Below are 26,749 nucleotides of genomic sequence, written 5' to 3'. Positions count from 1 at the left end.
TGGAAACAAAACTACACATTTATATATACTCTCAAACAAAAATTCAAATCATATTATGTCCTTATGCGCTGTAATTTCCTCTTTTTTTTGTTTTTAATGATGGTGTTGAATGTGACACAGTTACAGTTACACTATTTTTAGACCATGCAAGATGCCATATTACTGTAATACCAACCAACCCTAGCTGGCAGTTTCCCTGTCCAAATTGTATTTTCTGTATAGAAATGCATTTTTTTTGTTGCAAAACTTGATCTGGCAGTTCTCTGGCCTCCAATCAATAATAAATGTAAACCAGTTATGAGCGTGTTATGTATGTGGTTTTCTTGGCCACTGGGGTACTTGGACTGTCTCTAGGGGGTGTGCAAGACCACAAATCTACATAAAGTCAATTTATTGCTCATTCTATTTTAGAATATAATTTGGTTTCATTAGCACCCTGAAAGTGTAGCCCGTACAAAATTATTATAGCACCACACTTCTCAGCTTTCACCATGAAGCAGATGGAGAAGAGAGACTTCACCAAAGGCTGTTCCTCTAACATAGTAGGTAAGTATCAGTGTTATTTTGCAGCATGTGTGTGCGGGGGATTGTGGGCGCTTGTTTAATAGAGCAGTGTTGAAGGTCAGCTCGGCGTTGAGGATAGGAACATATCTTGGCTAATTAGCACTCCCACAGAGAGCCCCGCATCTGTGTCTCTCCAAGCTGCGCATGGTCCTTGCTTGCATGTGTGAATCACTCCTTTCCAGAAGTTCTTTTTTAGGATGTAACTGCAGAGTATACATATATTAATTATTTATAGCTTTCTAATACATACATTTTGAACAGTATATAATCTTGATTATTGTATCCCATTGATATCATCAATCAAAGTTATCAAAGGCCAGATTGTCAGATGTCTCTTCAAGATTATCCTGATTGATTATCCTGTGGTGAGGGATTGGCGACACATTTCCATGTATAGCCAATGCAGGTCATGTGATCAGGCACGTGTCAGACAGTGTGTATGAAAAATTGTATGAAAATTTTGCTCTATTACCCGTTTCCCGTAATAAGCTGCAGTGTACATGTGTCGAGCAAACACACACAGCCAGATACATTTTTAAAAAAAACAAAAAGACACACACACACACACACGCACGCACGCACACACACAGAGTGTGCTGAAATAAAAATGTGGCACAATAATCATTGCTGTCAGTGGATCTGAGAAGTAGATACAGTACACAAATTGCTTTCATTACTGGCCGGGACCAAGACAAAAAAAAAAAAGACTTATCGAATTGATAGCAAGGAAGTTGGTCGCCAGATTGACGAGCAATCTTCAAACTCTTTCTCATTCTTGTCGGATTAAAAGAGCACCTCCTCCTGTCCGCTTCAAGAAACCTCGGTGTTGCCCTGTGAACAATCACGTGAGATAAAATGGCGTGTTGTGATATTTCACTGCCACATGAATGCAGTCAGGGAACTCTCATATGTCAAGGTCGCACTACCCAGAATTTTCATGAAGGTACGTAAATGACACTCTAAAGAAAATCTGCGCGGTAAAAAAAAAGTGCATAGCAGTGCGACTCTTTAGCTTAAGTACAAGGGAGCTATGCCTCTGTGTGCAACCCATCTAATTCTGTGCCAACCTAGATTTTGTGAACATGTCAAGGTTTTGCATGCAAGTACAGGGGCATAGAGAGGCGAGACCAGGGAGTAAAATGAATCTCAAAATATTCATTCGCAAAAGAACAAAACAGCAGACAAAGACCCTGGGGTTATCCAATTCTTAAATAAAGTCCCCAAAAACGCAAGATTCAAAGTAGAATGAAACTCAGGGATAAACTCATAACAAAAGGAAACACGACATGGCAAGGTTACAAAACAAATGACAGCAACTGAAGCAGAAATGATGAGCCGATAATGACATTTCAAAACCAGGCAACTAAATAAATTACAAACAGATTGACAATGAGCAACACCTGGACAAGCCACGATTGGCTGGGGGGAACAAACAACCGTATTTATGTAATAACAACAAAAAGACATAACATGAGGCAAAAAAATATACATTATATTTGGATCAAATTGAAATATTTAGTGGAACAAATTTGAAGTTATGTCATCTTTTCTCAGATTTACTGTAAAGTGTCAGTAATAGAGTACCTTCTTATTTGATTCATTTATATACTTTAAATTATCCATAGTATATAACCTCACAGTTATTTTAATTAGTAATGAGTACACTTTGAATATTGGAAAAGTGGTATAGAAAATGGTGGATGGATGAAGATTTTTAAATAGGATTTTCCATCCATTATCTGTACCGCTTCTCCTCACAAGGTTCGCGGGGGGTGCTGGAGCCTATCCCAGCTATCTTTGGGCAGTAGGCGGGGTACACTCTGAACTGGTTGCCAGCCAATCGCAGGGCAAGGATTTTCCAGGAAATCATTTTTTTTCTTTTTCATTACTTACTTTAATTTTAACTAATTCACTGTTAGCCCAGGTAAAATGAATGTACTTTTCTGCCTTCTATATCCATCAATGGCAGCGAATGAGTGAATGAAACCTTGAGTCAACCCTTCCCTCCATAGATTCAATGTTTGATTCAGTTTAATATGAGCTGAACCACAAAATAAATCTTTATTGTTAAGCAAACGTGGTTCATATAAACAGTGTTATAAAGAACTCTGGTTGCTGTGGTTGTCTATGACCATGGAATTCTAGGTAATATTTAAAACATAATAGTGAATTATTAAAATATTTTCCTCACGATAATGCCCAACAAGAATCAAAATTGTAATAAAATGATACGCATAATTAAAACCTAACACATTTGTACTACAGTATTACAACTGTGGCTTTTATCTGTCACATGCAGCCATACTAAAATAAACCTTCGCTGCGCAAATTATTGCTGTTGGCAGGTCCACAGTGCAACCATGGCTTGAAGGTATGTTCTTATCCCCTCTGACCTGACTATGTCACAGCAGATGTTCTGTTCTTATTGTTCTGCCCGCTCGATGCCACCTTTTACGCCTGCAGGAATGTACAAATGTGCTGTATTCTATAGCTCTACTGTACTGTAATATTTTACGTTAAGTCTAAGTACTGTACGTGGTTGTGTATCTTTCTATATATATATCTCGAGTAAAATATTATGTAAACATTATAATTCAGTACTAATCAATGGCATTCCGTAATTTGAAAATGAGAAATTTAACAATGTCAACTAACAATAAAATAGTGTGATAGAGTAATATTATCTTTGGATAGGCATCATTTTATTTTATTATTTGTTTTAGTTCAGAAGAGAGTGAAGGCATCGTTATACTCACACATGCGTTGTGGTGCATGGAACGTCGACAACAAATGCCGCGCACACGTCCGAAATTGTTGCAGCGCATGCTGCGACAACGTTGCTCAACGCACAATCATTTATTTGTCAGTTTGCAGGAGCTGCTCGGGGCTATAGCTTGGCCTACACGTGCACATAGCACCTACGCTGCCGTCTTTTTGACATCTCAATACAATTAAATGACTTATCTAATCATCTAGATCGGGAGGGTTAAACTCATTTTTGTGGACGCGCCACATTGTTGTTATGGTTTCCCTCAAGTGCCTTTATGACGCTACCACGTACACACAACAAATTGACGAAAAGCCAGTTTTTAGATCAGAAGCCAGTAAGTAATCATTTGTTCAACAATTCTTCTATTTATTTTAAAGGGGGAGGATTGCTCACAAATAATATTTCATACTTCAATGTTGTTAAAAGTGACGTAAATATGCTTGAAACAGGAAGTTGACGCACATGATTTGCTCTTTGCGGGCCACATAAAATGAAGTGGCGGGCCAGATCAGGCCCCTGGGCCTTAAGTTTGAACCCATGATCTAGATCCTTTTTTTCTAGCAGGTACGATCTCCATTCTTGTCGCCGTCGCTTTGTAAAAGTAAAAACAGCGATTGGAATTGGCCAGAAAATGCAGAGGAAACTCCACCAATATCAGCTATAGCGGCACCCTGCGACTGGGAGTGAAAATGCAAAACAGTTAAAAAAACAAAACGTGTGTGTGTTACACACGGATATAAAGGAAAGTTAAGAAGCCTATAAAGAAGCCATTACTTTACCCGTGAGCTTTCAGCAATGTTTTTGTTGGAAACTCAAAGTAGATTATTTCGGTTTTAAGAATTACAGTATAGTTGCTTTCTCTATAAAGAAAGAGAGGAATCCCCAAATGCAATAAAAGTTGATTCTGTTCTGTCAATGGAATGACAGAAGTCGATGGGAATGAGAGAAAGATAACAACTGTAGTTGGGCAGGTAGTATACTGGATGAAATCAAAGTAATGTCATTTAAGCCACATGAACGTCTAAACATTTTTAAAACTGCTGACTGATTTGTGATAAAAGATTCACACAAGTAAAAGTACTGCAATGTAACGGACAATTGGCTTTAACGGGTGACCGATTTCCCCAATCATTCCATTAAATCTAGGTTCCAATATATATGGAAAGGACTGAGTAAAAATTTGTTTTCTGGGATAGGCTTAAGCCCACCCGTGACCCGAGTGAAGAGAGTGGATGGATGGATGTAGTTTGACAGGATGGTCACCTGAGGACAGAGAGAACGGCGGTGTTGCTAGATGGCTCATCATTCCGTGCCAAGACAGTTTCTATTGACTTGTCTACGTTTGTCTGCCTTTTTGTGACTGAGGATGCAGTCATCACCAGGGACAGTGGTGACAGAAAGTGATGGATAGGCAGAAAAAAAATTAGAACATATTTATGATGAGAAACTTTTAGCATTACATTTCAGGGTACTTAAAAGCATTGTTCCCCATCATTATCTCTGGAAACTAAAATCTGATGACGAAATCAGCCATTATTTAACATTTGTATTATGATTTATCTCAGTATAAAAAAAATGAAAACAATTAATCCATCCTTGTCCTATGCTGCATATCCACACTAGTCGATCCTTGATGACTTTGCACGAGATGGCCCAGTCTGATTGCCGGCCAAACATGGGCTTTGTGAAATATATAAATTCTGATGTTGGAACCTAACTTTACTCTCCTACTCGGAATGAGTATTTTCATCATTTAGGTTGAGGTGATACACATCTCAATATATTTGCCAATCCTTGAAAGCAGGAACCTCAGGAGTAGCCGTGGGCCTGTTCTAAAAAGTTCACCAGTGAGGGGGACATTGTGATTTCCTAGGACAGTTGTAAATGTGATGAAAACACTTGCAGAGATTTATAGAAGTAAACTTTAGCATATATTTCCTATCCTGTTAAGTCATTGTTGACAAATGTTTTGTGAAATCATTAATGATCAGTATCTTCACATAAACAAATATAATAAAAACATAATTAGAGGTTATTTGAGTAGATTTTTAATTTTTGAAGTGTGTTTATTCTACCAAGCAAAGAAACAGGCTTTTCATGTTTCTTCATAACAAAAGCCTACTCTACAGTGTGTGCAAATATATCATCACATCGCAATACACACAGTCATACCACTAAATAATGTTTACAATATTTTTTCCAATAGGAACTAAAAGAACTAGATTCATTGCGTTCCACTGTCAGGATGTCAACTGCAGAAATTCTTCTGACTGCACCGTGGTCTTTGTGTGATACTTGACATTTGGAGTGACATCTGGCATGACTGTAATTTTATGGAATCTGTTTTGTCACAAACGCCTATCAGACTATCGAATCTGTTCGTAATATTTTTAGATTTGAAGCAATGATCGGAAATCTTCCCAGGTGGTTAAATGTGGCAGGCAGACGCAAATCAGTTCAGAGCTGTCGGGCATTTAATTTCATGCTCTAAGAGTGGTCTGACATGCTTATGCCACATTTAAGCACTGGGGGAAACTGGCGCAATGTAAGCAACTTGATTCATTATTCATAATTTATATTTCAGAATAGCATTCAAAGTCAGTTTTTACTAGGCCCTTTTTTCACAGTGAAGTATCAATATGTATGAGTGGGCTTCAATTCTATGCAGAGGGGGATTAAAATTGGCTTCCGTGCTGTGAAAAGCTGAGGAAACAGACAAGTTCCACAGAAAGACCTGAGGTTCCAGAAAACTGAGCACTGTGTGCCGGAGCCGCGGGACAAGAGCTCAGTGTCATTCCGCAGCTTTAAGACGAAAGCTTGATGCTGGCAAGGACTTTTGGAAAAAGAGAAGGCAATGAGAGGGGGCTAATGCGGGAGGTGGGGACTCTAAATCTAAATTCATGCACATACACACAAACACGTGCAGATGATGAGGGGTCAGAAGGTAAGCAGTGGCTGTCGAGTGTAATTATGATGAGATGCATGGAATCGGTGTTGAGAGCATACTCGGACGACAGGTTGTCACCAATCTGTCACCCCGTGTCTGCCACGGGTTGAACACACACTTGAACACCTGCTCACATCCACATCAGTTCATCTCTTGGTTTCTTGGTCACTTACTTCTGATTTAACCAATCTCCCTTCAGGTATTTATATCCGCACGTGTTCGTCTTTGCCTTTACCAGAACAAAGCGACACTGCAGTCCTAAAGACTTCACACTGGCTCACAGTCAGCTGTAGAATTCATTTTAAAATGATGCTACTTGTCTATAACTCTCTGATTGGTTTAGGTACTGAATATGTTGAATAAATGCTCATGGAATATAAAACCAGCAGGATTTTGAGGTCAGCAGACTCAAAGTTCAAAATAAACATGGTGCATCAGCATTTAGCTGTTATGCCGCACGCAAATGGCAAAAGAACTGAAATTAGCCCAGAGTGTAAATGCTTTTAAATAGAGTTTACCACTTTTAGAGTCTAATTGTGTTCTGGACCATCCCGGAACCGTAAGAAAGAAAGAAATGGTCTTTTGCTGTATGTCCCCTTAGTAATTTTAGCAAACTACTTTTTAATTCTGTACTGTGCTTTTAAACGTTTTAAAGTCTTGTTTTTTTTTTTTTAAATGTTGTGTTTTATATTTTAATGTTGTTTTGAAAAAAATGTGGAGCACATTGAGTTAACTTGTGTTTGTAATGCGCTCCATAAACAAAGCCGCCTTACCTTTTAACAGAACCCAGCAATTTTATTTCAATGTAATCATCTGGAGCGATGTGTAAAATACAAATTGGACAGCGACAGTTGCTTTCACCACAATAGGACGGGAGACAGGGCTTGACAATATGCTTGCGAATGCTGCCAAATTTTTTGTGTGCCCTGGGAAAATTTTCACCCCGGTGATAGTAGCGCAAGTGCATGTTTAAATGCACTTACTGGTACTGGGGTGGGTGAGTGGGTGTAGTACAGCGAAGGCGCTTGGAGCGCCTCTGTGTCCATCTGTGCACATAAGTCGCCCGTCTGTGACAATTGTCATGTTGAATTCTTCCTGTATAAAATGAATAAATATCCAAGTCTGGATGTGTTTCAACATAATGGCCATCTAAATTAATAATTAGAACTATTTTCTATACAAAGAACTTTTTAAGTCAGCTTTCAGCTTGCTGAAGCGTGTCACTTTTGCATTTTTGCAAGGGACATCAGTGTTCTACTGTGATAAAACACAATATGAATATGGCCGGCTGGGTTGAGAAAACTCAATTTCCAGTTGTCGCAAAACAAGTCCAAAGCATTACTTTATGTAGTAGTACGTCAACTGTTGTTTTTGTTTAGATGTAGTATTAATTTGTATCCAGCTATCAGTTTTCTGCCACCTATCCTGTTCAGAGTTATGATTGACCCTATGTCAGTTTGTGCAAAACCTAGAATACACCCTGGATTGGTCGGCAGTCAATTACAGCTAAGCTTTATTTCTGGAGCACTATAAAAAAAGTGCTGTGCATGAATAAAATTAAAAAAAAAAATAACAGACAATAGCAATCATTAATACAATATTCCTATCTGATAAATATTTAAGGATGCTTCCATATTAGCACACTATAGCCTCTTCATTTTTTTTCTCTTTAAATGGTTTGTTCGGTCAGGTAAAACTTGAATGTTAATCAAATCAACTGGTCTAAGACCACAAGGGAAAAAAAACAAAACAGAACCAGTCACGTAGAAATGTTGACAGAATCTTTTACCGAGGCCATTTTCATATCAAAACAACATACACTTTTGTTTTTAAAATAGTTTATTTCATAAACGATATCTAAATTCACATACACAGTCAGGATAGAAAATGACAAAATACAAGAGGGGAAAAATGCAGGACTTCCAATCTACTCCTGGTTGATGTTGGGAATGGGAACAGGAGGTGGTTTGGACTTGGACACATAGTGGTTGCAGACTAAATTCGGAAAACGCCTGCAAAAATTCCATGTGACCTATTGAGTAATATCTTACTTTAAGGGAATCGTGTGTTATTGCAAGCATTGGTGGTGTATTTCGTGTCAGTGGAGGTGACGCCTACGTCAGCAGCTACAGTTGCTTTTATTCGATTTAGAATGAGTGACTGATTAACAATATGTGCTTCATTCATCATTCTTAACATTGGAAGAAATAATTCAGATAAACATGAATGCGATACAATCTCACACTTGACGTAATAAATCACCAAAAGAGCATTTTGGTCCCTTGTTTAAATAGAACTAGAAAATGATCACTTATAGCTTCCCTGTTTTAAATTTGACATACTGGAAGACCTTCACCAGTGTGTATGACCGATCATACGTGATCATGAACACACAGCCAAATATCGCAAACGTTGTGCAAGATTAAATACAAGATTTGTGCAAACATGTGTAAATGAGACTTGGATCAAGCGGTTTGTCTTTTAGTTGGGACTTTTAGAAAAGTTTCTCATAGAACAACACTAAAACAACATGAAGAAGGCATTTGCTGTATACAGTAGCTCCATGTATCCATTGGAAATGCCTTTTGACAAAGAGTACATCAAAATGCCCACCACACTAAGTCTTGATGTATGTATGTTCCGCTCTTGGTACCTTGCATCGAAAATTGTTTCCTTCCCCGTGATCCAGTTCATCCACGCATTCTCCATTCCTGACTCACTGATGCTACAGTCTGTGAGGTTCCGAAGCGGGACGACGTCCGAGCTGTGCTGGATCGGGCAGTACTGCTGTGCCTGAGACAAACTGTGCAAATGCTACTGTGCTTTTCATCCTGTGCGCTACCATCACTGCTACAAGACAGTAAATAACTGCACCGCTCCAGAGGAAGTTGAATGTGAGTGTGATTGTGTGTGCGTGTCCGTGCATGTGTGAGAGAGAGTTGACATCAACTCGCTATATTCAATCAAACTGTGAATGGTAGTTTTTGTATGGAGAGTCGAGCGTTAACGTGTCCCTTTTGCTTTTGGAGTTGAAAGGGAAGTAGCAAAGAGGCATACCTTTAAGTCTCTTGCAAAAAAACAAAAAAAAAACAATCGTAAAAATGGCAGTTTGTGTATCCAGAGGCTTTTTGTCTCTCCAGTTGTTGATACGTCAGTTATGAGGTAACCAGCGAGTAGACCATACTGAAACACAAGAAGAATAAGAAGGAATAAAGTGAGAAGTCTTTTTTTTTGGGGGGGCGGATTGTGCAATTATGATTAAACTCTATTTGTAACTAAATATACTTGAGTGCATGTGTTCAGATGTTTTCCTTTTTTCCAACATGGATTGAAATCTGCACAAAAAAAAATGCTGTATAAAACAAGCAATTGAATAAATGTTTCAACTATTCAAAATGGTAATGTACTCCAGCGTTACAAAAAATTTTTAGTTTATCTTGAACCGAAAATTAAAAAAAACAAAACAATAAAGTTGTGTACTTTTGTTATGCATAAAATTGGCAGTTGAAAAGAAACTATAATGACACAGAAGCATGTGAATGTGCAAAATAACAGGCAAGGTGATGTGCGCATTCCTCCCTCAATACAGCGTACAACAAAATCACTCCACAGAAGTCACAGATTGTGCATTTAACACTTGTCTTCATGAGCCACGAATTGACAAGAACAGATCAGTAAAGAGCTGACTAATGAGTCGGTACTCATCCATGGCGCCTTTGGGAGCCTGCGACACGTTCGTTAATGTTTACTCAAGTTCAATCACTGACTAAAATGGAGAGTGTAGAAGGGTGTAAATAAGACATAAGACAAGATGGGAAAGATATTCATCAGGGTGAAGGAACTGGAACCTGAGATGGGTCAAATCTGCTTTGGATTCTGAATTTACCGGATGAACCAGTGTCTGTCTTGCACCGTAACGGACAACTTGTTTGATATTTCCAAAACAATAATTATCAAAAATACCGTAGACAGTAATTTGCCATGAAAATCCCAAAATAATTTGGAATTTTTTCTCCATGTAAAATAAAATTGTCAAATTAGTGATTGACAGTGAAAATAGCACCGCCCACATCTACTTTGGCTAACCGTTTTGCCAAACTAGGACTAAACACAAAATCGTCATCTTCCTCTCAACACTCAAGCAGCTCTCTACATATGTAAATCTACATTTCTAATGATTTGGACATGATGTTTGTGCCTGACAAAAGCTGGGAAATGCAGCCAATGTAGGATATTGATCGGAAGTCTACAATAAGTGGAATTTGGTATGCTACGGTGTTCAATGAGCACTCGGGCATATTGTAAATCCTCATACACTTATTCCAATCCAATCAAGTAATGGTGGCATTCAAAGTCAAGAAATCAACTAATTCTCCTGAAAAAAAAAAAAAAAAAATACATCTCTCTGCGGAGTCCTTTCATTATTATGGAATGTTGATTAAATCAAGTCATGATTAGAAAATAGTAAATGGATTCTTGCGTGTGTGATTTAGTATTTTAAACCAAACTCATCTCAGGGGAAGCCATTGATTTTTATATGTGTTTAGAATTATTCATGAAGGTGTCTAAATTATTTGTATGCACTTTTGGTAAAAAATGAAAAAAAAAAAAAAAAAAAATCTTCATTTGTTAGTTGATAGTTAATGTTTTTGGTCACTACAAATGTCCCACATGGTTTGAAAAATAACCTTAACTGACACCGGGTAGATTAACTAAACTAGACAAAAACACAATTATGTCACATGAAAGGATTTGTTGGCTGCAGCACGATCAGGTGACAGATGTCGCTCATTTCATGTCCCATTAGCTCTACACATCTGTGAAGCAAATGAGCCAAAGTTGATTTGAGTGTGCGTGGCGAATCTATAAAGCACAGATTTTTATGGCAGGGAAAAGAGCAAGTGTATTGAAAATATTCATCCCATAAATGCCCACATTTCAAAAACAAATTGGAATAGCATCCAACAACATGCATGCATAAGATATAAAATTGTTCAGGTAAGACCGGAGGAAAGATGTTGCGGGGAAGGGAAGTGCATTAGTGAGTGAAGAGAAACACATTCCTGTGACAGAAACAACAAATTAGAGGAAAAAGGAAAAGGTAAGTCACATGATGGGTTATGGTACTTTTTTTTTTTTTAGCCTGAAGTCTACGCAGCAACATACAATGGTCTCCTACTATAATACAATAGCAGAAAGACTGCGCCTTACATATTTGCTGATTTTTTTTTTTAAGTAAATCACCTTGTGCCTTGAGATATGAGTTTCATTTGTTTCTCGGATTTTTGGTGTGCAGCCTTGACCAACTGGGGGCAATATAAAACAGACAGATGGATACATTGTGATACTGCTCATTGAGATGTTCTCATCTCCTCTCTGAGCTCACCAGTACAACACTAGTGTTATACATTCTTTGCGTAAGATAAAGAATGTATGACTGAGTACTATTATATTGTCTGTCTACATGTCTTCAATCGGTCACTTAAAAAAGTTATTTTCAATACAAAACAATTATCTTTGTTTCATGTATAGTTTGAACTTCAACTGAGAGTTGCAGTAAACACCTTGAAGCTATAATTAATGTTATCTGCCAAACTGCTGCTTGTTGTATTTCGTCCAAGTCGGGTTCACGTTTCACAATTCACTTGCAAGTGGGGATCCATCGCTTAGGGGTCTTGGTTTGGTTGTTTGGTGTGCACTAGGTTGCATTTGGTTTTTTTTTCAACTATTTAGTATAATGATTATTGTGTTTTTTATAGGTTTGTAATAGAGACTGCATGTACAAAATCAGGTCACATCGGTATCGCCGAAATAGTACTCCGCTGTAAACACTTATTTCGTTTGTTAGAGTTGTTATTTTATGAGTCACACTTGTGAAAGTGATTCCATTCATCGTTACATGCAAGTGAAGTATCATCGCCAGATTGTGAATGGGACATACATAGAAGTACTATATAGATTGTTGGTGTAACAAGAAAATGGGCCACGAAATGCAGGTTTCTGGCTTGATTCACTTCCAGTTCAGTCAGTTTTTATTACTAATGTGATTTGACTTTTTACATTTGGAGTGTCAATTGTTCCTTTTTGGGTATGAAACTAAACAAAATCAGTTGGTGCCATAAAGTTAAGTTTGAATTAAGGATGCCTATTCTGCCACCAATTTTCTGTTATTTTGCAGGATAAAAAAAATAATAAACTAAACTTGGGGATTGAAAGTGAAATAACCATCACCCAGCACTTCTTAAAGATACCTCACTGCTGCTTTTGTTGCTGCAAGCGGTCGATTTAAACAGCAAATACGTCCAGTATGAGCTGGAGGATAGATTGACAGAGGTAAACCAATTGGTCGAGATAAGGTGAATGTTTACAACAAGCCAACCAGTATGTCAGAAAAGATAATGACACAATTTTATATAATTATGGCTGCACAAACATAGCAACACAAAACCCATGTTGCATCATACTGTTAATCGATTTAGTCTGTATACTTTTCTTTGAACTTGTAAGAAATGAAGCATTTGGAAAGATTTTCCCAAGAACAAACCAACCCCGGAGCAACATAGAAATATGCTTTTTTTTTTTTTTTGTGGAGGAAAAAAAATCCCACGAAAATGAATGCAAGATATGACTATGACTAAATAAGTACACCCTGAAGTAATTCCACCACTTAAACATGGCAGCAGGAAGCACAGCAAAGTCTTGGGAGTCAAAAACTTTAAGAGTATAATTATTTGTGTCCATTAATATCAATGTTTGTAAAATAAATAAATAAACAAATAAATGAATACATAAATAAATAAAATTAAATCTTGACATCTGCATCCTAAACATGTCACATTGATTTTGAATAAGAAGAGTGAATAATCTATATTTTACCTGGTGGTGTACAAAATTTTAATTAAACTACAGATTCTGAAAAAGTATATATAAATATGAATATAATATAAAATATAATATAAATAAATAAATACTCAATGAATAATTATATATAAAAACATTCAGAAAAAGTTATCATTAATAGTGCTGGTCAGGATATTGTAAAAAAAAAAAAAAAAAAAAAAAAAAAACAACCACTACATTATTTTCAAAAACTTAATTCCACCGTTCATTTACCGTCAAATATCGTAAAATACACACACATACAGAAGCAAGTCAATATAAATTAATACATTAAAAATCTAACTATATTCATCACAAAGCTATAAGTAATCAAAAACACTGTGATGTGGCGTTGTTAAAATCACATAAGCACTGTACAGCGAGAAGCCAAAAATATCCACTTACTGATCACAACTTTAGGCACACTCACGCAATGAAATGAGAGCCAATGAAAGAAACACTTGCGCAATATAAATGGTGTACCTAATGCTGTGGCCAGTGAATACACTGTATTCATTGGCACGTAAACATTTACAAGTATGAAAAGCATGACTATCGTTGATAAAAAGAAGAAATAAATAAATATAAGGTTAAAAATGTAAGGATGGTACCTTTTAAGTGTTCCCTTTTGTTAGACCTATTAGAGGGATATATCCAGGTTCCACACACTGCAGCCCCCACATGACACATGGAACAAGATCCGTAGTGATTATTATCAGCAACATCAGACAAGGACAACAAATTGACAAGAGCAACACATTTCAATAAACATTTTAATCATAAAATATGGACATGTAAATTCTTCAAGTGCTTGTCAATGAAGTAAAGAATCAAATTCTCTCAACATCACATGCATTAGCAACGACAAGCCTAAATGTACACCCTAACTATTTTAGCAGACCTGAATTGCATGTGACTGCTAGAGAAATGGTTACTTTATTCAGTGAGTTGCACTCATACTGCTTCGCCAGACCTTGAAATGTTGGAATAAACGTAACCTCCTGATGTAAAGTTCGGCTTGTATTCTTGTATATTACCTGCAGCTGCTGTAATCGATTGTTTGACCTGTGATACATCTACGGCTCCCACATTTTCTGCTGGATGCTCACCAGTAGAGATAGTAGAAGAAGGACAGGACAAAGAAGGACAGCTTGCACCAGGCCTCCTTCAGGCAGAACTTGAGCGTGTCGCCGTTCATAACCGAAGCTGGGTCGTAGATCAACTCCTTGGTATCCGTTGGGGAATGGAAGTACCTACCGCGGATGGCAAAAGACACAGCACGGGTAGTTGACCTGTTCGACACTTAGGATTTATTGTTATGGGACTGAAATCATGATGTCAGACAACGCGATTTAGAGATCGTCAAAGCTTTTTTTTTTAAACGGCCCCACGCTCACGAAGCAGGTCACATTAACACTAAGTGTTGCGCTGTCGCCCAAAGTCCCTCAAGTAATTTATTTTGCTTTATTTGTACGATATATAAGTCCATGCACAGCAGAAGCAACAAACTGCGTGATGCGGATAATCTCCTCCGTGATGACAAATAAACTTCCCCAATAACAAGTAGCGTTTTAACCGAGAAGGCAAGCGAGGAGTCGCTAAGCGTGTTAATTGCTTAAGTGAAATACAGTCAGAAAAGACCCCAAATAAGTGTTTCAGGTGTGTTGATTTTTAACAGAAGTTTGGCTAAAACGTCGTGAGGGCAGAGAGCCAGCAGCTATGAACAGAAATATTTCAATCAATACGTATCTAGACATAAAATAAGATTAGCAATTTAACAGATGCTCACAGACCGGAACACGTAAAACGGCTGACATCATCAAGACGAAAAGCTGAATCTCGTACGTATATTAATTATTAATATTCTCATCAATAATATTTGCACCACAGAGTACTGCGTTTCGAGATCCACATAATAATGGTCTCAAAATATGTTTTCATCAATTTTGCTTGGCTAAGGGACAATGATTTACAGTACGTAGAAAGAACATGTTCATTAGTATGACATAAAACATTTGCGGGCTTAAAAAAATGCATTTTCATTTACACAATTAGATGTAAATACAAAATTATACTTGACGGCAAGTGTTTTTTAAAACCTGGGGAAGAACTGCCCCCCTCATAAAACCTCTTTAGTGCCCTTGCATTATTACGGTAACATATTTTATTGTTTTTAATGCATTTTCTGTCAAGTTTGTAAATGTCACTATGCATTGTGAAGAAAATCGCAAATTAAATTGAAATCGCAATATCCGTCAGAAAAATCTTTATAAAAATTTTTTCTAAAATTATCCAGCCCTAGGTGAGGGTTGAGGGGTGGAATTAAATGCAAGATGCTGGCATGTAAATCGTTTTAAGATCAAGGTTGTTGGCAGTTGATGATTGGTGGATATGGAAACGTTTTGGGCTTCTCAAGCTGTTGAGGTGATACGTATAATATTACTTTCTGATTTCATGGCAGACCAAAAGGAAAACTGATTAATGGAGACTTTTATGGGATTGATAGATGAATGAATGCCATTCATATCTATTTTGAACACAGTTTTGGCAATGCTGGCTGTATACTTAAATTTAAAGCAGAATAAGCGTGTTCTCCTTCATAAGGAGTGTAATTTTGGACTCCCACTAATAAGGAGTATTAATAGCAGAATTATTTTGGAGGCATCTTGGGATCTTTCCTGGAGATTCTCCATTCCAGGGAGACTTAATTAAAGGCTAGGATTAAGAAATTAGAAGAAATGAAAAAGCGCTCTGTTTACCTACGGGGTAGTTTCATTTCACGGAACACAAATGTATTTTGTAATGGACCCAAGGGATGAGGAGTTTGTGCAACAATGGAGTCCAGAAGATGTGTGGAACACATAGATCACATAACTATGTCCAGCAGACAACTCAAAAGCTTGCCTTTGATCATTGCAATACTGTATACAGTTTGTCATTTTGCTGCACCAGTCAAAAAAAAAAAAAAATCCATCCATCCATCCATTTTCTGTACCGATTCGCCTCACAAGGGTCGTGGGAGGCGCTGGAGCCTATCCCAGCTATTTCGGGCAGTAGGCTGGGGACACCCTGAACTGGTTGCCAGGCAAAAAAAAAGACTCACGAAAAATAAAAAAAAACACAAGTGGCACCAGAAGTCGCATTTTTTGAGGAAATGTATTATACAAAAACTGTGACCAATAATAATATAGCTTTGACTTGCACCCAAAATGCCCATTCCCTAATCATGTTGACTGCAAGTGAATGAGTTTGGCAAAACTAGCAAGCTAGCTAACAAGTTAGACTGTCCCATTATTTTTTTTGCCAAGAGATATGGCAGATGACTAACCTCAGTCAAAGTCCCAGGACCAGCCAAACTATGAAAAAAAAGTAGGAACAAAAACTATGGTACATACATTTCCATGTCAAGGTTCATGAGACCTTTTACTGAATACATATCATCAAGTATGCTTTAAAGATGGAGGATTAATCAGACAGTTATGCAATAGACTTAAACGTGCATAATCGTGCAGAAATGCAAATACCTGTGAGGAAACATCAGCTGTTATTTGAATAATATTAAATCTGACTTGTTAATATTATCAGTAAATCGTTTATCATCAGCAGGTGTCAACGTGTCAGCCTTGACTCCAGTTGTGTCTCGGTGTTTGAACATACTGTATTTTCAACACGCATGTAGTGCAACCAAATTCATGAAATGAATTAAAATATTTATGAATTCCATGCTCACCGGTTCTAATAATTTTAGTTAATTGGACCTTGGCACCACTGAAGGATGTTTTTTTTTTCTTCCTCAATATTTCCCAAATGCTCAAATTGGGCCATATGGGCACAAATAACAGAAGTGGGTCAAACCACATAGTGCAAACGCAGCGTTAATGAACCAGTGAAGCAAAGAATTAAAAAGTAAATGCCATATCATAATACTCCATTTCAGGAGCTAAAATGAAAATGGCATCAGATTACATGACGACATCTGCTTTGATTGGCTGCCGATCCGTTTAACAACTAAAACCCAACGTTGGCATTTGCCATCAACCCGGGAGCCATGCGGGTGTCACAAGAAGATGCAGATGCACTCACATACCAATCTAGAGATGTGTGTATTCGGCTCTCCATCAATGCTACTCTCCACTGAATCACCTTGTCTCCATTAGCTCTCACTCACATGCGTTCTCTTCTGCCTCACCGTCCAAGCTTCCAGCTGCTCCTCCATCTCTGCCTCGCTCTCCCTCCCCCGTTTTCTTGTCTTCTCATCTCTCAGCTGCACGGGAAGCAGCATCTGTAGCCAGAGGGCATCTGGCACAGTTTCCAATTAATGAAACAGCAAGACGTGTTCTCTCCCTGACTCGCCCATTCTTTGCAACAACAACCAACTGAGCTCAGAACCATCAGGTTGCTGGCGCTCGGCATCGGGAAGACACTGACGAGAAGAACAGTCATAATGACAAGAGAAAGAAGAATTAATGCTGACCCAATTTCGACTTGATGCCTTCGGGGGACTCCAGAAATGTAATATATATGTGAAACACTGATACAGAAAGAATACTTTAGTTTGTGCACATTCATGTGAGAAAGATGGCTGTTTTTTTTGTTTTGTTTTATTTTTTCAATCTACAGTAGCTACACCCGTGGGAGTTAAATCCTTCAACTAATGAAGCATCCTTTATTTTAAATTCAGTCATTTTGAGGAATATTGTACACATTCCTTTTGCATTTATTTATATAACGATAAGTAATTCAAAATGATTTTCTTAATAAACTCTGAGACATGGCCCCATTTTACTCAGGAATAATGTGTCGTATCTCAACTTTTTGTCACTTCAAATTTGTTCAAAATATAGACTACATGTCCTATGCTTTTGTGTTCTGATTCCATTTTTACTTCTGCACAGTCAATGCCAAATCGGGCCGGCCCTCGAATAGCAAAAGTCCGCGTATAATTTCTATTTTTAATATGTAATCACTACTCAATACTTTTCAGTGTTTATTCATTCATGACGTGAGCTGCTGACTTCTTGGCCAGGCCACTCTTGTGAAAGAGATCTTGACTTTAACCTCGGTTTTATCTGGTTAAATAAGCCATGGGCAAACTACGGGCCGGGGGCCATATGCGGCCGGTTAAACGTTTTAATCCGGCCCGGCAAACTTGAAAAAAATAAATTGAATAAACCATGTTCATGTTTTATTTTCTAAATTATTTTCTAAAGTGTCAAACACAGATATTTTGTTGCAATGCTTTTGTTCATTTTCATTTAAAATGAAATGTATTTTTTTTCTCTGATGAGGTGAGGTTACCAAAACACTCCATCCATCAGCACCTGGCCCGGCCCCTCTGTCAAATTTTAGAACCCATTGTGGCCCACCAATCAAAGATTTTGCCCACGCCTGGGTTAAACAAAGGTAATATACCTTATATAAAACTGACAGACACTGAAATGCATTGGAGGAAAAATGTTTGAAAAACAGAGATAAACAACCGTATACGTTTCCCACAAAAAATTGCAGGGATAAGGGAAAAAAAAAAAAATATGTTGAATCTGTGAATATGCTAATCTGTGAATGCCTGAATTTATGTGGGGTCGGACTGTGCTATAAAAGCCACACAAAGTTTGCTACCCTTTCTCATTCCTTTTTAACGCAAAACGGGTTTTATGGTTTTTAACAGACTCATATTAGACTTGATAACTTCTGCTTTAATTTGTTTGAAAATGATATTGAAATTAAACTGCCTGAACAGTTAAAAAAGTAAATTTTAGTGGCAACCCAAAAAAATAAATGAAATGTCAAAAATTGATGTTGATGCTAAATTCTGGTTTGTAAATCAACCAAATCTAAGTCTACGCGCCCCTTATCTTAAACTATAGTTCAGTCAGTTGTTTAAAATGAGCGACACCAACACCCCCATATTCAAAAGGGACAAGATTTGTGCCGATTGTATTCACCTCCATGTGTTGTAGAAGAGCAAGGGGATGTTGAGGCCCACAGTCAGCCATTCTTGGGCACACAGGAACATGATACAGAAGAGCACATGGATCGAGTACTCTGGTAGCACCAACTAAAAGATAAGACGGACAGAGAAAGATGAGAAGAAAAGGAGAATGAGTCACAGAGCTCTTGCTCCAAATCAGTAAATCTGTTATACAACACATGACACTATATTGTGCAGTATGGGTCAGTTTGAGACGTGCACGGTTGACATTATGGCTGAAAACAAACTAAACAAGTTCGGTGAGGCATTTTTACTTTTTTATAAATAATAATTTAAAATAGTGTATTTTTGAAACATCTACAACTGTTCTAGTCTCCAAGCACAGAATTTAAAAGTCAAAGTTATGTTCCTTATTGTCAAACTGAATGAATTTCATTGCATGAACTATATTCATGCATGCAATAAAAAGGAACAATCAATAAAACTTAGGGGTTGTTGGTTTTTGTCAAACAATCCTAATGTATAGGTCTAAGGAAGCAAGATAATTTAAATTAAAAACACTCCCAGGTGAAACTTTTTTTTTAGCATTACATTGGAGCAATTGTCAAATTTTTGCCTGTCAATAACTTTTTTTGGGGTCCCCAGTTTATTGCCATGTTGTTTGAGCTATAAGACTTGAGACTTGAAAGGCCATCATAACACTCAAGTGTGTGGCGCTGAAGCTTCACCAGTAAAACTTCAGGTTGTTGAGCATCATAAGCCTTTGGTCACCAACCAATCATGGGACACGTAGACGAACAATGACTCACGCTCACATTCACTATGAGCAATGAGGAAGGGCAGCGGAGTACAAGAAAAAAAAAAAAAAAACAACCCAAGCGCTGGGACAACATGTTAACTCGACACAGGAGGGCCCGGGCTCCTCCTGTAGATGTGCCAACCACATGCTACACAGTGACGCATACTTTTATTCATATGAATTATAATTACTCAGGTCACAAAAGTAGTCCTCCACATGACTAGTTGTGCTTCGGGTCGCTTTCAGTGTTGGTGACCACTGGTTAAGCTTCACTTAATTCAGTCATATAAAAAAAAAAAAAATCTTCAAAGGTTACCTCTGGTTGTAAAAACATATGAATACACTACAGTGTTATAAACAGAAATGGTGTAGTTCAGAGGTATTCAATTAAAAGTCACAGAGGTCCACGACAAAAGTTTCTTCCAATTAAAAGGTCCGAACCAAAGTCCAACTTCCCAAAATGTCTAGCCTATGTTCACATTTTTATATCGTTTCAATATTTAGTCATTTTCAACAGACCACACTTATATAAGAAATATTTAGCAATGTTCCCATTAAACACCTTTGCCAGTCAAACAAATATAAGACGTTTATTTCACATTCAAGAAAATGTGGCTCCAGGAATTTAAGGGTGCCACTTCCAGAAAAAAACAGTAAAATATCTCCTGCAGAAATATATCAAGTGCTAAGCATTGAGTTAACATCTTTTACCTTTTTTTTTTAAATCAAAGAGTTATCAGCCTAAAAAAAACGGAAAGCCTAATTATCCAAGTAAACCAGGTCAACATGTTCAGTACACAATCAATAAAAATGGCTGTCCTCATGAAAAACTAATTCAAAATGAGCTTTGACACCACTTTTTCTTTTGAATATTTTTTTAACTTCTCTTAATGAGAAAAATGAGTTTGTGACTGCCCTGCCAGTGACTTAAATCTGGGTTGGAACGGAGTCAGGGCCATTGGGATTTGGTAGATTATTTCACACATCTGGGATTTGTGTTTTCCTTTAAATAATGTTTGTGCAACCACATTTAAGCACTCCTTCACAACTTCCCCATCACTTGAACGTTTTTTTTATGTTTCCCCAAAATCCATGATAGTTTTACTGAATATTCGCTGGGATGTAAACGAAAATGTAAAAATCTGTTGCACTGCACTCGAAGTTCGATGTTTTTGCATGCGCTCACCTCAAACGTCAGCGGATAACTGTGCACAAAAGGGCGGTGCTTTGTTTCGTAGTGGCGCTTCGCAATGTTGCGACGGTTTCGGAGCATATGATGCACACTGGTTTTGAATTGGCTGCAGCCAGAACGAAACAAAATTTCTCCGTCCATTCATTTAAAACAAGACGCATCGACCTCGCTAACTTTTTAGCAAGGCATACTGTCAGCAGCACTCTCTTACGGTCTGCTGCGCAATTGGCAGTGGATCGTAAACAAAAGATTTGATTGGCTCAAATCAGCGACGCATTTTCCGTATTTACTAGAATTGCAGCGCCAACGTTTGCGAATGTGCCCTGAAGAAAAATCATCATAGATTGGCCATGGGTCCGGATCCGGACCGCGGTCCGCCATTTGGTGATGCCTGGTGTAGTTCCTTACAGAATTCTATGCCACTACCAACAGTAACATGGAACACAATTAAGATTCAAAGGAATGACATTTTGCAGTTTCACCCTCACATTCACATTCATATCTTTGCGGAAGATTTACAAAATGTTAAGTGCAATGACAAAAATCATTCAGTTGTCCATATGTTATTATGGTCCATAAAGGCTGTGGCCTGAAATAAATTTTGTTTATAGAGGATCGCTCCCTCACCAGATCCACAAGTGAGAGCTGTTTACCTTTGTTTCCTATTGGCTTTACTTTTTACACAGAGTGGTGCTCCAATAACAAAGTAAATATGCATGAATGAATGTGTCTCAGACAATTAGAGTGCTGTTTTCTAGAACTATCCTACGCGCTTAGGTTGACCATTTTCCCATTGGCTGGTGAATTGGAAAGCATTGGGCTCACAAATTACGACAAGCAACAAGTGACCATGCAAATATATTACGTAGAATACGAGAGCAGGAAAAAGAATGCAAGTGAGTTTCACCATAATCTGTGCATTGACTGGATCCAATATTGGTAGTTAAATTTCTGTCTTATTGTTTCATAAAGAATCTTGAATGCAAAGTGCATTGTTAGACGTACAAAAAGTTGTCTAAAAAGCATCAGACAGTAAAAAAGTCTTCCTTCATGGCTAAAACACTAATATTTATTCATGTATTTATTCATTAAGTGTGTCTATTAATACACTTTGACTTTCAAAATCTCCGCTGCCATTAAGTGGTTGTGTTCAGGATGCATTATTCAAATGGCTGCATACCTTTAGAAAAGCACATGGACACATTTCCTTAGAAAAGCTCTCCATCAGCAGGAGACGAAAGAAAATGCTATTAAGGCTAAACCTAAATTTATCCATTATTCCCCCCCATCCTCCCACCCAGTAATACAATATGCATGGATGAGTGCAAAAAAACTTGTCCACTCCCGTATGAACAAAAAGCTCATTAAAAAACAAGCACACAATGCTTCAGCCACCCCCCCGTCCCCGTCCCCGCCCCCCCCTGTACCCACCGTGTTTGAATCACCAACACCTAGTGGCTGGTAGCAGTCCATTTAAGAGCAGCAGACTATCCTCGCCTTGAAAGCCACAAATTGAAATTTTGTAGCCTCACCCAGGCTGAGTGAGCCTATGACTTGAGTATACAAAAAAAGAAACTATATGCCATAAAAACCAAGCCGTCACTTTTTTTCCCCTTTCACTATGAGCCCTCAAATAAGATACGATAAGATGTATTTATTAGTCCCACAATGGGGAAATTTGAGGATATAAACTGACTAACTAATGATTATAGTTTGGTTCGGCTTGAAATAATGACTGATGATGACAGACCAGCAAAATTCACTGACGTGCCCACCTCTTCTAAATAATAAAGTAGTTTTGCATTTATTTTTTCTACACCGTAGACACCTGCATACTGGCTGGTCGGCACGAGTTTGTTTTAATTTTCAGGGAACCCCGTTTTGCAAATTGTCGATGGGAGGATTATTAAAATTTTGGGGGGATTTTTGGGGGGTTGAAAAAGCATTTTTTTCCCCCAATGAATTTCAATGGCTTAAAATTATACCAGAATTTTTGCTGTTTGTGGGTTGGCCTGGGTAGCAGAGGGGTTGAATGCATTGCTTCATATTTTTTAATTTTATTCACAAAGTTAGGAGCCAACATTTGGGGAATGTCAGATCTATCTATCTTACATGAAAGGAAATGGAACAAACACAATTTGAGATTGTAGCTGGGTCCTCAGGGGTCATAACACTGGTGGTCTTTGGTACAGACAGTAAATATTGGATGATCATTTTGAGCTGAATCACCCAGAAGAACAGGTCGTGATGGAAAGTTGTAAGTCTCATCACTTTTTTTTTGTGCTGATTTGTTTGCTATTCTAAGCAAGCCACTTGCAGCAACAACTGTGTAAAAATCATGTGGTGAAGCAAAGGTCACAACAACCATGAACAGTCATGCTCCAGTTTGAACATCGCTGATTGTTTTGGGAGCTTCCAATATTTATTTTCAGAGCCAGGCACAGACTGGAACCAAAATTTGGCCCGGGATTATTCTTTGATTCTTGGGAGTGGGCGTGGTTTGGATGGCGGCCGTTATGCGCCTAAATGTAATCATCGACAGTTGCGGGGGCGGCCGTCATGCGATTTTCTCGACTTGAAAAATCAGCTCCAGAAAATCAACACATTTTCACGGCCCCCATTTGATGATATTCCTGTCACAGAAATTAATTTACTGAACTGAGGAAAAAGAAAAAAAAAGACTATTAAAACTGAGGTGCAATGCCTTCCGTCATAAATTCCATGATCAAGGACACCCATAAATGGTAACAAATGAACAATTCCAATCCAGATGTTTCTGTATTTTGAACACTTCTTTGGGTTTTATTTTGACTATGCCACACCACGTTACGCGTCAAAGCAACCGATAATACCTTATGAATATTTTAAAAGGACAAACAACAAATAGCCCTAAATGCAAAGTCTCTTTTGTGTCCTTGGCTCCAGCCATGAAATGTATTCATGTTTGAGCATTTGTGTGGCGTATCTGCATGAACAGCTGTGTTTGTCTCTCATCATCCAACAAGTAACACAAGCAAACTGCATGTGATGCATTCGACCATGACCAAACTCCTGCCAAGTCCATACCTGTCCTTAAAGCCCTTCTCTACTACTAGAGTTTTGTAAACTATGAATAGAAATCATACTGAATACAAGTGAAACACACTAAGCAAACAAGTTCACTGCAGGAGATCTGATTGTGAGCGTTAAAGCGTACTGAAGCATACACATTGAATTTAATTGCTTGACGATGAATGAGTGAGTGAGTGTGTTGACAGAGGTGCCCATCTGGGACTGTGTCCATCTGGGAATGGAGTTCTGTGTCCCTCGCCGCAGTGTTACAGTACCCCGAGGCTATCCTAGCATCCATCTGATCCACCACGAAGCTGTTCTTCCGTATCACTGACGATGCTTCATTCATGTGGTAATCTGAAATGTTATTTTACTCCTGGGACATATCTCATGATAGGCAGCATCACTGAACTTTGGAACACAAAGTAATTCACAGAGCCATAAATGTGCTGTTTAATGCTAAAACACATCCTGGGCTGGTGTCAAGCTGATATTTTTGTATCACTCTAAATGAATCATCTTAAGCGGAAAATTAGACAATTAACTTTGTGAGCGCCTTTATGGCTAAATATTAACTTTGTCTGGAAACGGTGAAAATATAGAGTGATATAATGTATTCTTACGTACCTGCACTTTCTTATAATAATATGCCTTAACAATGGTAATGATGCCTCCAAGTAATGAATGACATTGTCAGAGAAGTTTCACTTCAACAGTATGATTATTAATGTATCGTTATTGATTCGATTCGATTTTTTTTTTAAATCGATCCATGCTTGGCACGGTGCGCTCGTGTGGTGCGGCAACCATCCACAAAAGCGATTTGAATTGATGTGTAAAAGTTTTGTGTATTTTAAATGGAACCAGTGTGGAACAATATGCTGAGTTGCACTAATTCTGCAAAACTACCTAGCAATTTGAAAATAAATACTTAGATATGATATTCCACTTTACTTGGATATCAATCCATTTTTTTTTTGTAGACGGGACTGAAATGAATATATTTTGAGTAATACACTGTGCTAAAGAAAACGTGAATAAAGACTTGAATTTATTTATTTTTTGTTTTTATTTAACTTTAGAACTTTTTTTGTTTTGCTATATATATATATATATATATATATATATATATATATATATTGTATGTTAACATGTGCTGGAACAAATATGTACTTTACATATGAAAATGATTGAGTCAAATGTACATACTTTTTAATGGAGGTTGAACAGTAACATATTGGCGGAAATAATTAGTCGCGTGAGATGCTAATCTGGATGAGGTGAGAGTGCGGGCATTTGCCAGTGTTCAAAGCATTCGAGTCTGAAGCTGATGCTGCAAGATAAATTTGCCGGGCTTATGCTGAGATGCTGCAAGTTGGTTACTTTTCTTTCGAGCTGATACTAGTGATGAATCAGTGCAAGATCATAAGCATCATCCACATATGGGAATATGTGGGCATGTAATGTACGTATATGAATGTTTTGAAAATGTACACTTACTGGATTGAAGTAGTTGTATGCAGACAAATGTTTAATATTTAAAGACTAGTATCCAGGTCCCAACTGAAAACATGTAGAGTTCATCTTTGTACACACATTTGTGTGATTTCTCTTTTAAAAGTTGCACGGGCAATCGGGCAAAGTGGCGTAATTCCTGGTAAATATCTGAACATTTCAAGATTTATTTCCCACTGGCAATTCATAATATTTAATGGAATAACACATAGAGTAATTTTCTGTTTTATTGCCATAAAATCACATATATACTTAAAGACGATTCACATTCGCTTGGACTATTCCGTATTTTGAAAGATTTCCGTTTTCGGTTGGTTTTGGGACACCCCATGGAAACAACACTCCAGTCTCACGTTATGAAACAAATTTGATTTATTAAATTCACCCCCACTCCCCCTCAATTTCTCTTGACAAAAAGGAGCAGATCTGTTTGACAGTAAGCATTAGTCAAAAGGCCCAAAAGTATAACATCCTATAGTGAAGGGAAAAAAACAAAACTGCAAAATCACCCTTGTCCATGTTTCCTGCGCTTCATCACCATCTCTTCCTGTTTATATTTCTGTAACAGACGATGACTGACACATCCACCCTCTCTTTAACCCGCAGCAGCTTCTCGGATTTGGAGCTCCAGAACAGGTACAGTACATCCACTGAATATGGATGACATTACATCATGATTCGCTTTACGGGTATACGTACAACATCGAGCTCTTGCCTGCGGCACGAATGAGCTCTTGCATCTTAATTATAGAGACGGTATATGCTTGTATATAATAAAATAAATAAAGGCAACACTTTGCTGCCAATCGTAGATTTAGAGCACCTGTTATTTGGGATCTCGGTAAATCAGGCCCTAAGTGTTGCCTTTCATTACCCTAGTGCTCACTGAAACCTCAGAGGCATCCTACTGCAACATGGCAAATGAGAACGCCTGCCCACGTTTCATTCTGTTGCTCACGGGGTTGCCTCATCTTCGCCTCATCCTCTCCAACTCCAATTAGCGAGGCCACCCGCCTTGGCGCGTGCACACTCACAGCTGACACAAAAGGATGAGAGAGCTTTTCAAATTTGACTTTTCAGGCAACTGCTCTGGACCACAT

General features: G+C 37.9%; 1 protein-coding gene across 4 annotated transcripts in view; it reads right to left on the bottom strand.

Annotated features, from left to right (window-relative positions):
• Nucleotides 1-8,400: 8,400 nt before the first annotated feature.
• The window catches only part of cnih3 (cornichon family AMPA receptor auxiliary protein 3), a 53,580-nt gene continuing 35,231 nt past the window's right edge, over nt 8,401-26,749 (bottom strand). The window contains exons 4-8 of one of the 4 annotated variants that reach the window (XR_015840192.1): nt 19,107-19,218; nt 14,270-14,417; nt 13,772-13,828; nt 12,533-12,593; nt 8,401-9,464 (exon numbers count right to left, since the gene is read on the bottom strand). Coding sequence is in view for 2 of the 4 variants with exons in the window: in XM_088286535.1 (XP_088142661.1) it covers nt 13,801-13,828; nt 14,270-14,417; nt 19,107-19,218 (288 nt within the window). In the remaining 2 variants the exon portion in view is untranslated. Of the gene's footprint in view, nt 9,465-11,525; nt 11,588-12,532; nt 12,594-13,771; nt 13,829-14,269; nt 14,418-19,106; nt 19,219-26,749 lie in introns of all 4 variants that reach the window. The other 3 variants (XR_015840193.1, XM_088286535.1, XM_088286536.1) reach the window with 3 other exon arrangements.

The sequence above is a fragment of the Idiotropiscis lumnitzeri genome, chromosome 21, assembly GCF_059441095.1.
Source record: "Idiotropiscis lumnitzeri isolate Australia: NSW breed Sydney's pygmy pipehorse chromosome 21, RoL_Ilum_1.0, whole genome shotgun sequence".
Classification (NCBI taxonomy): domain Eukaryota; kingdom Metazoa; phylum Chordata; class Actinopteri; order Syngnathiformes; family Syngnathidae; genus Idiotropiscis; species Idiotropiscis lumnitzeri.
This window is presented reverse-complemented; position numbering and strand designations above follow the sequence as displayed.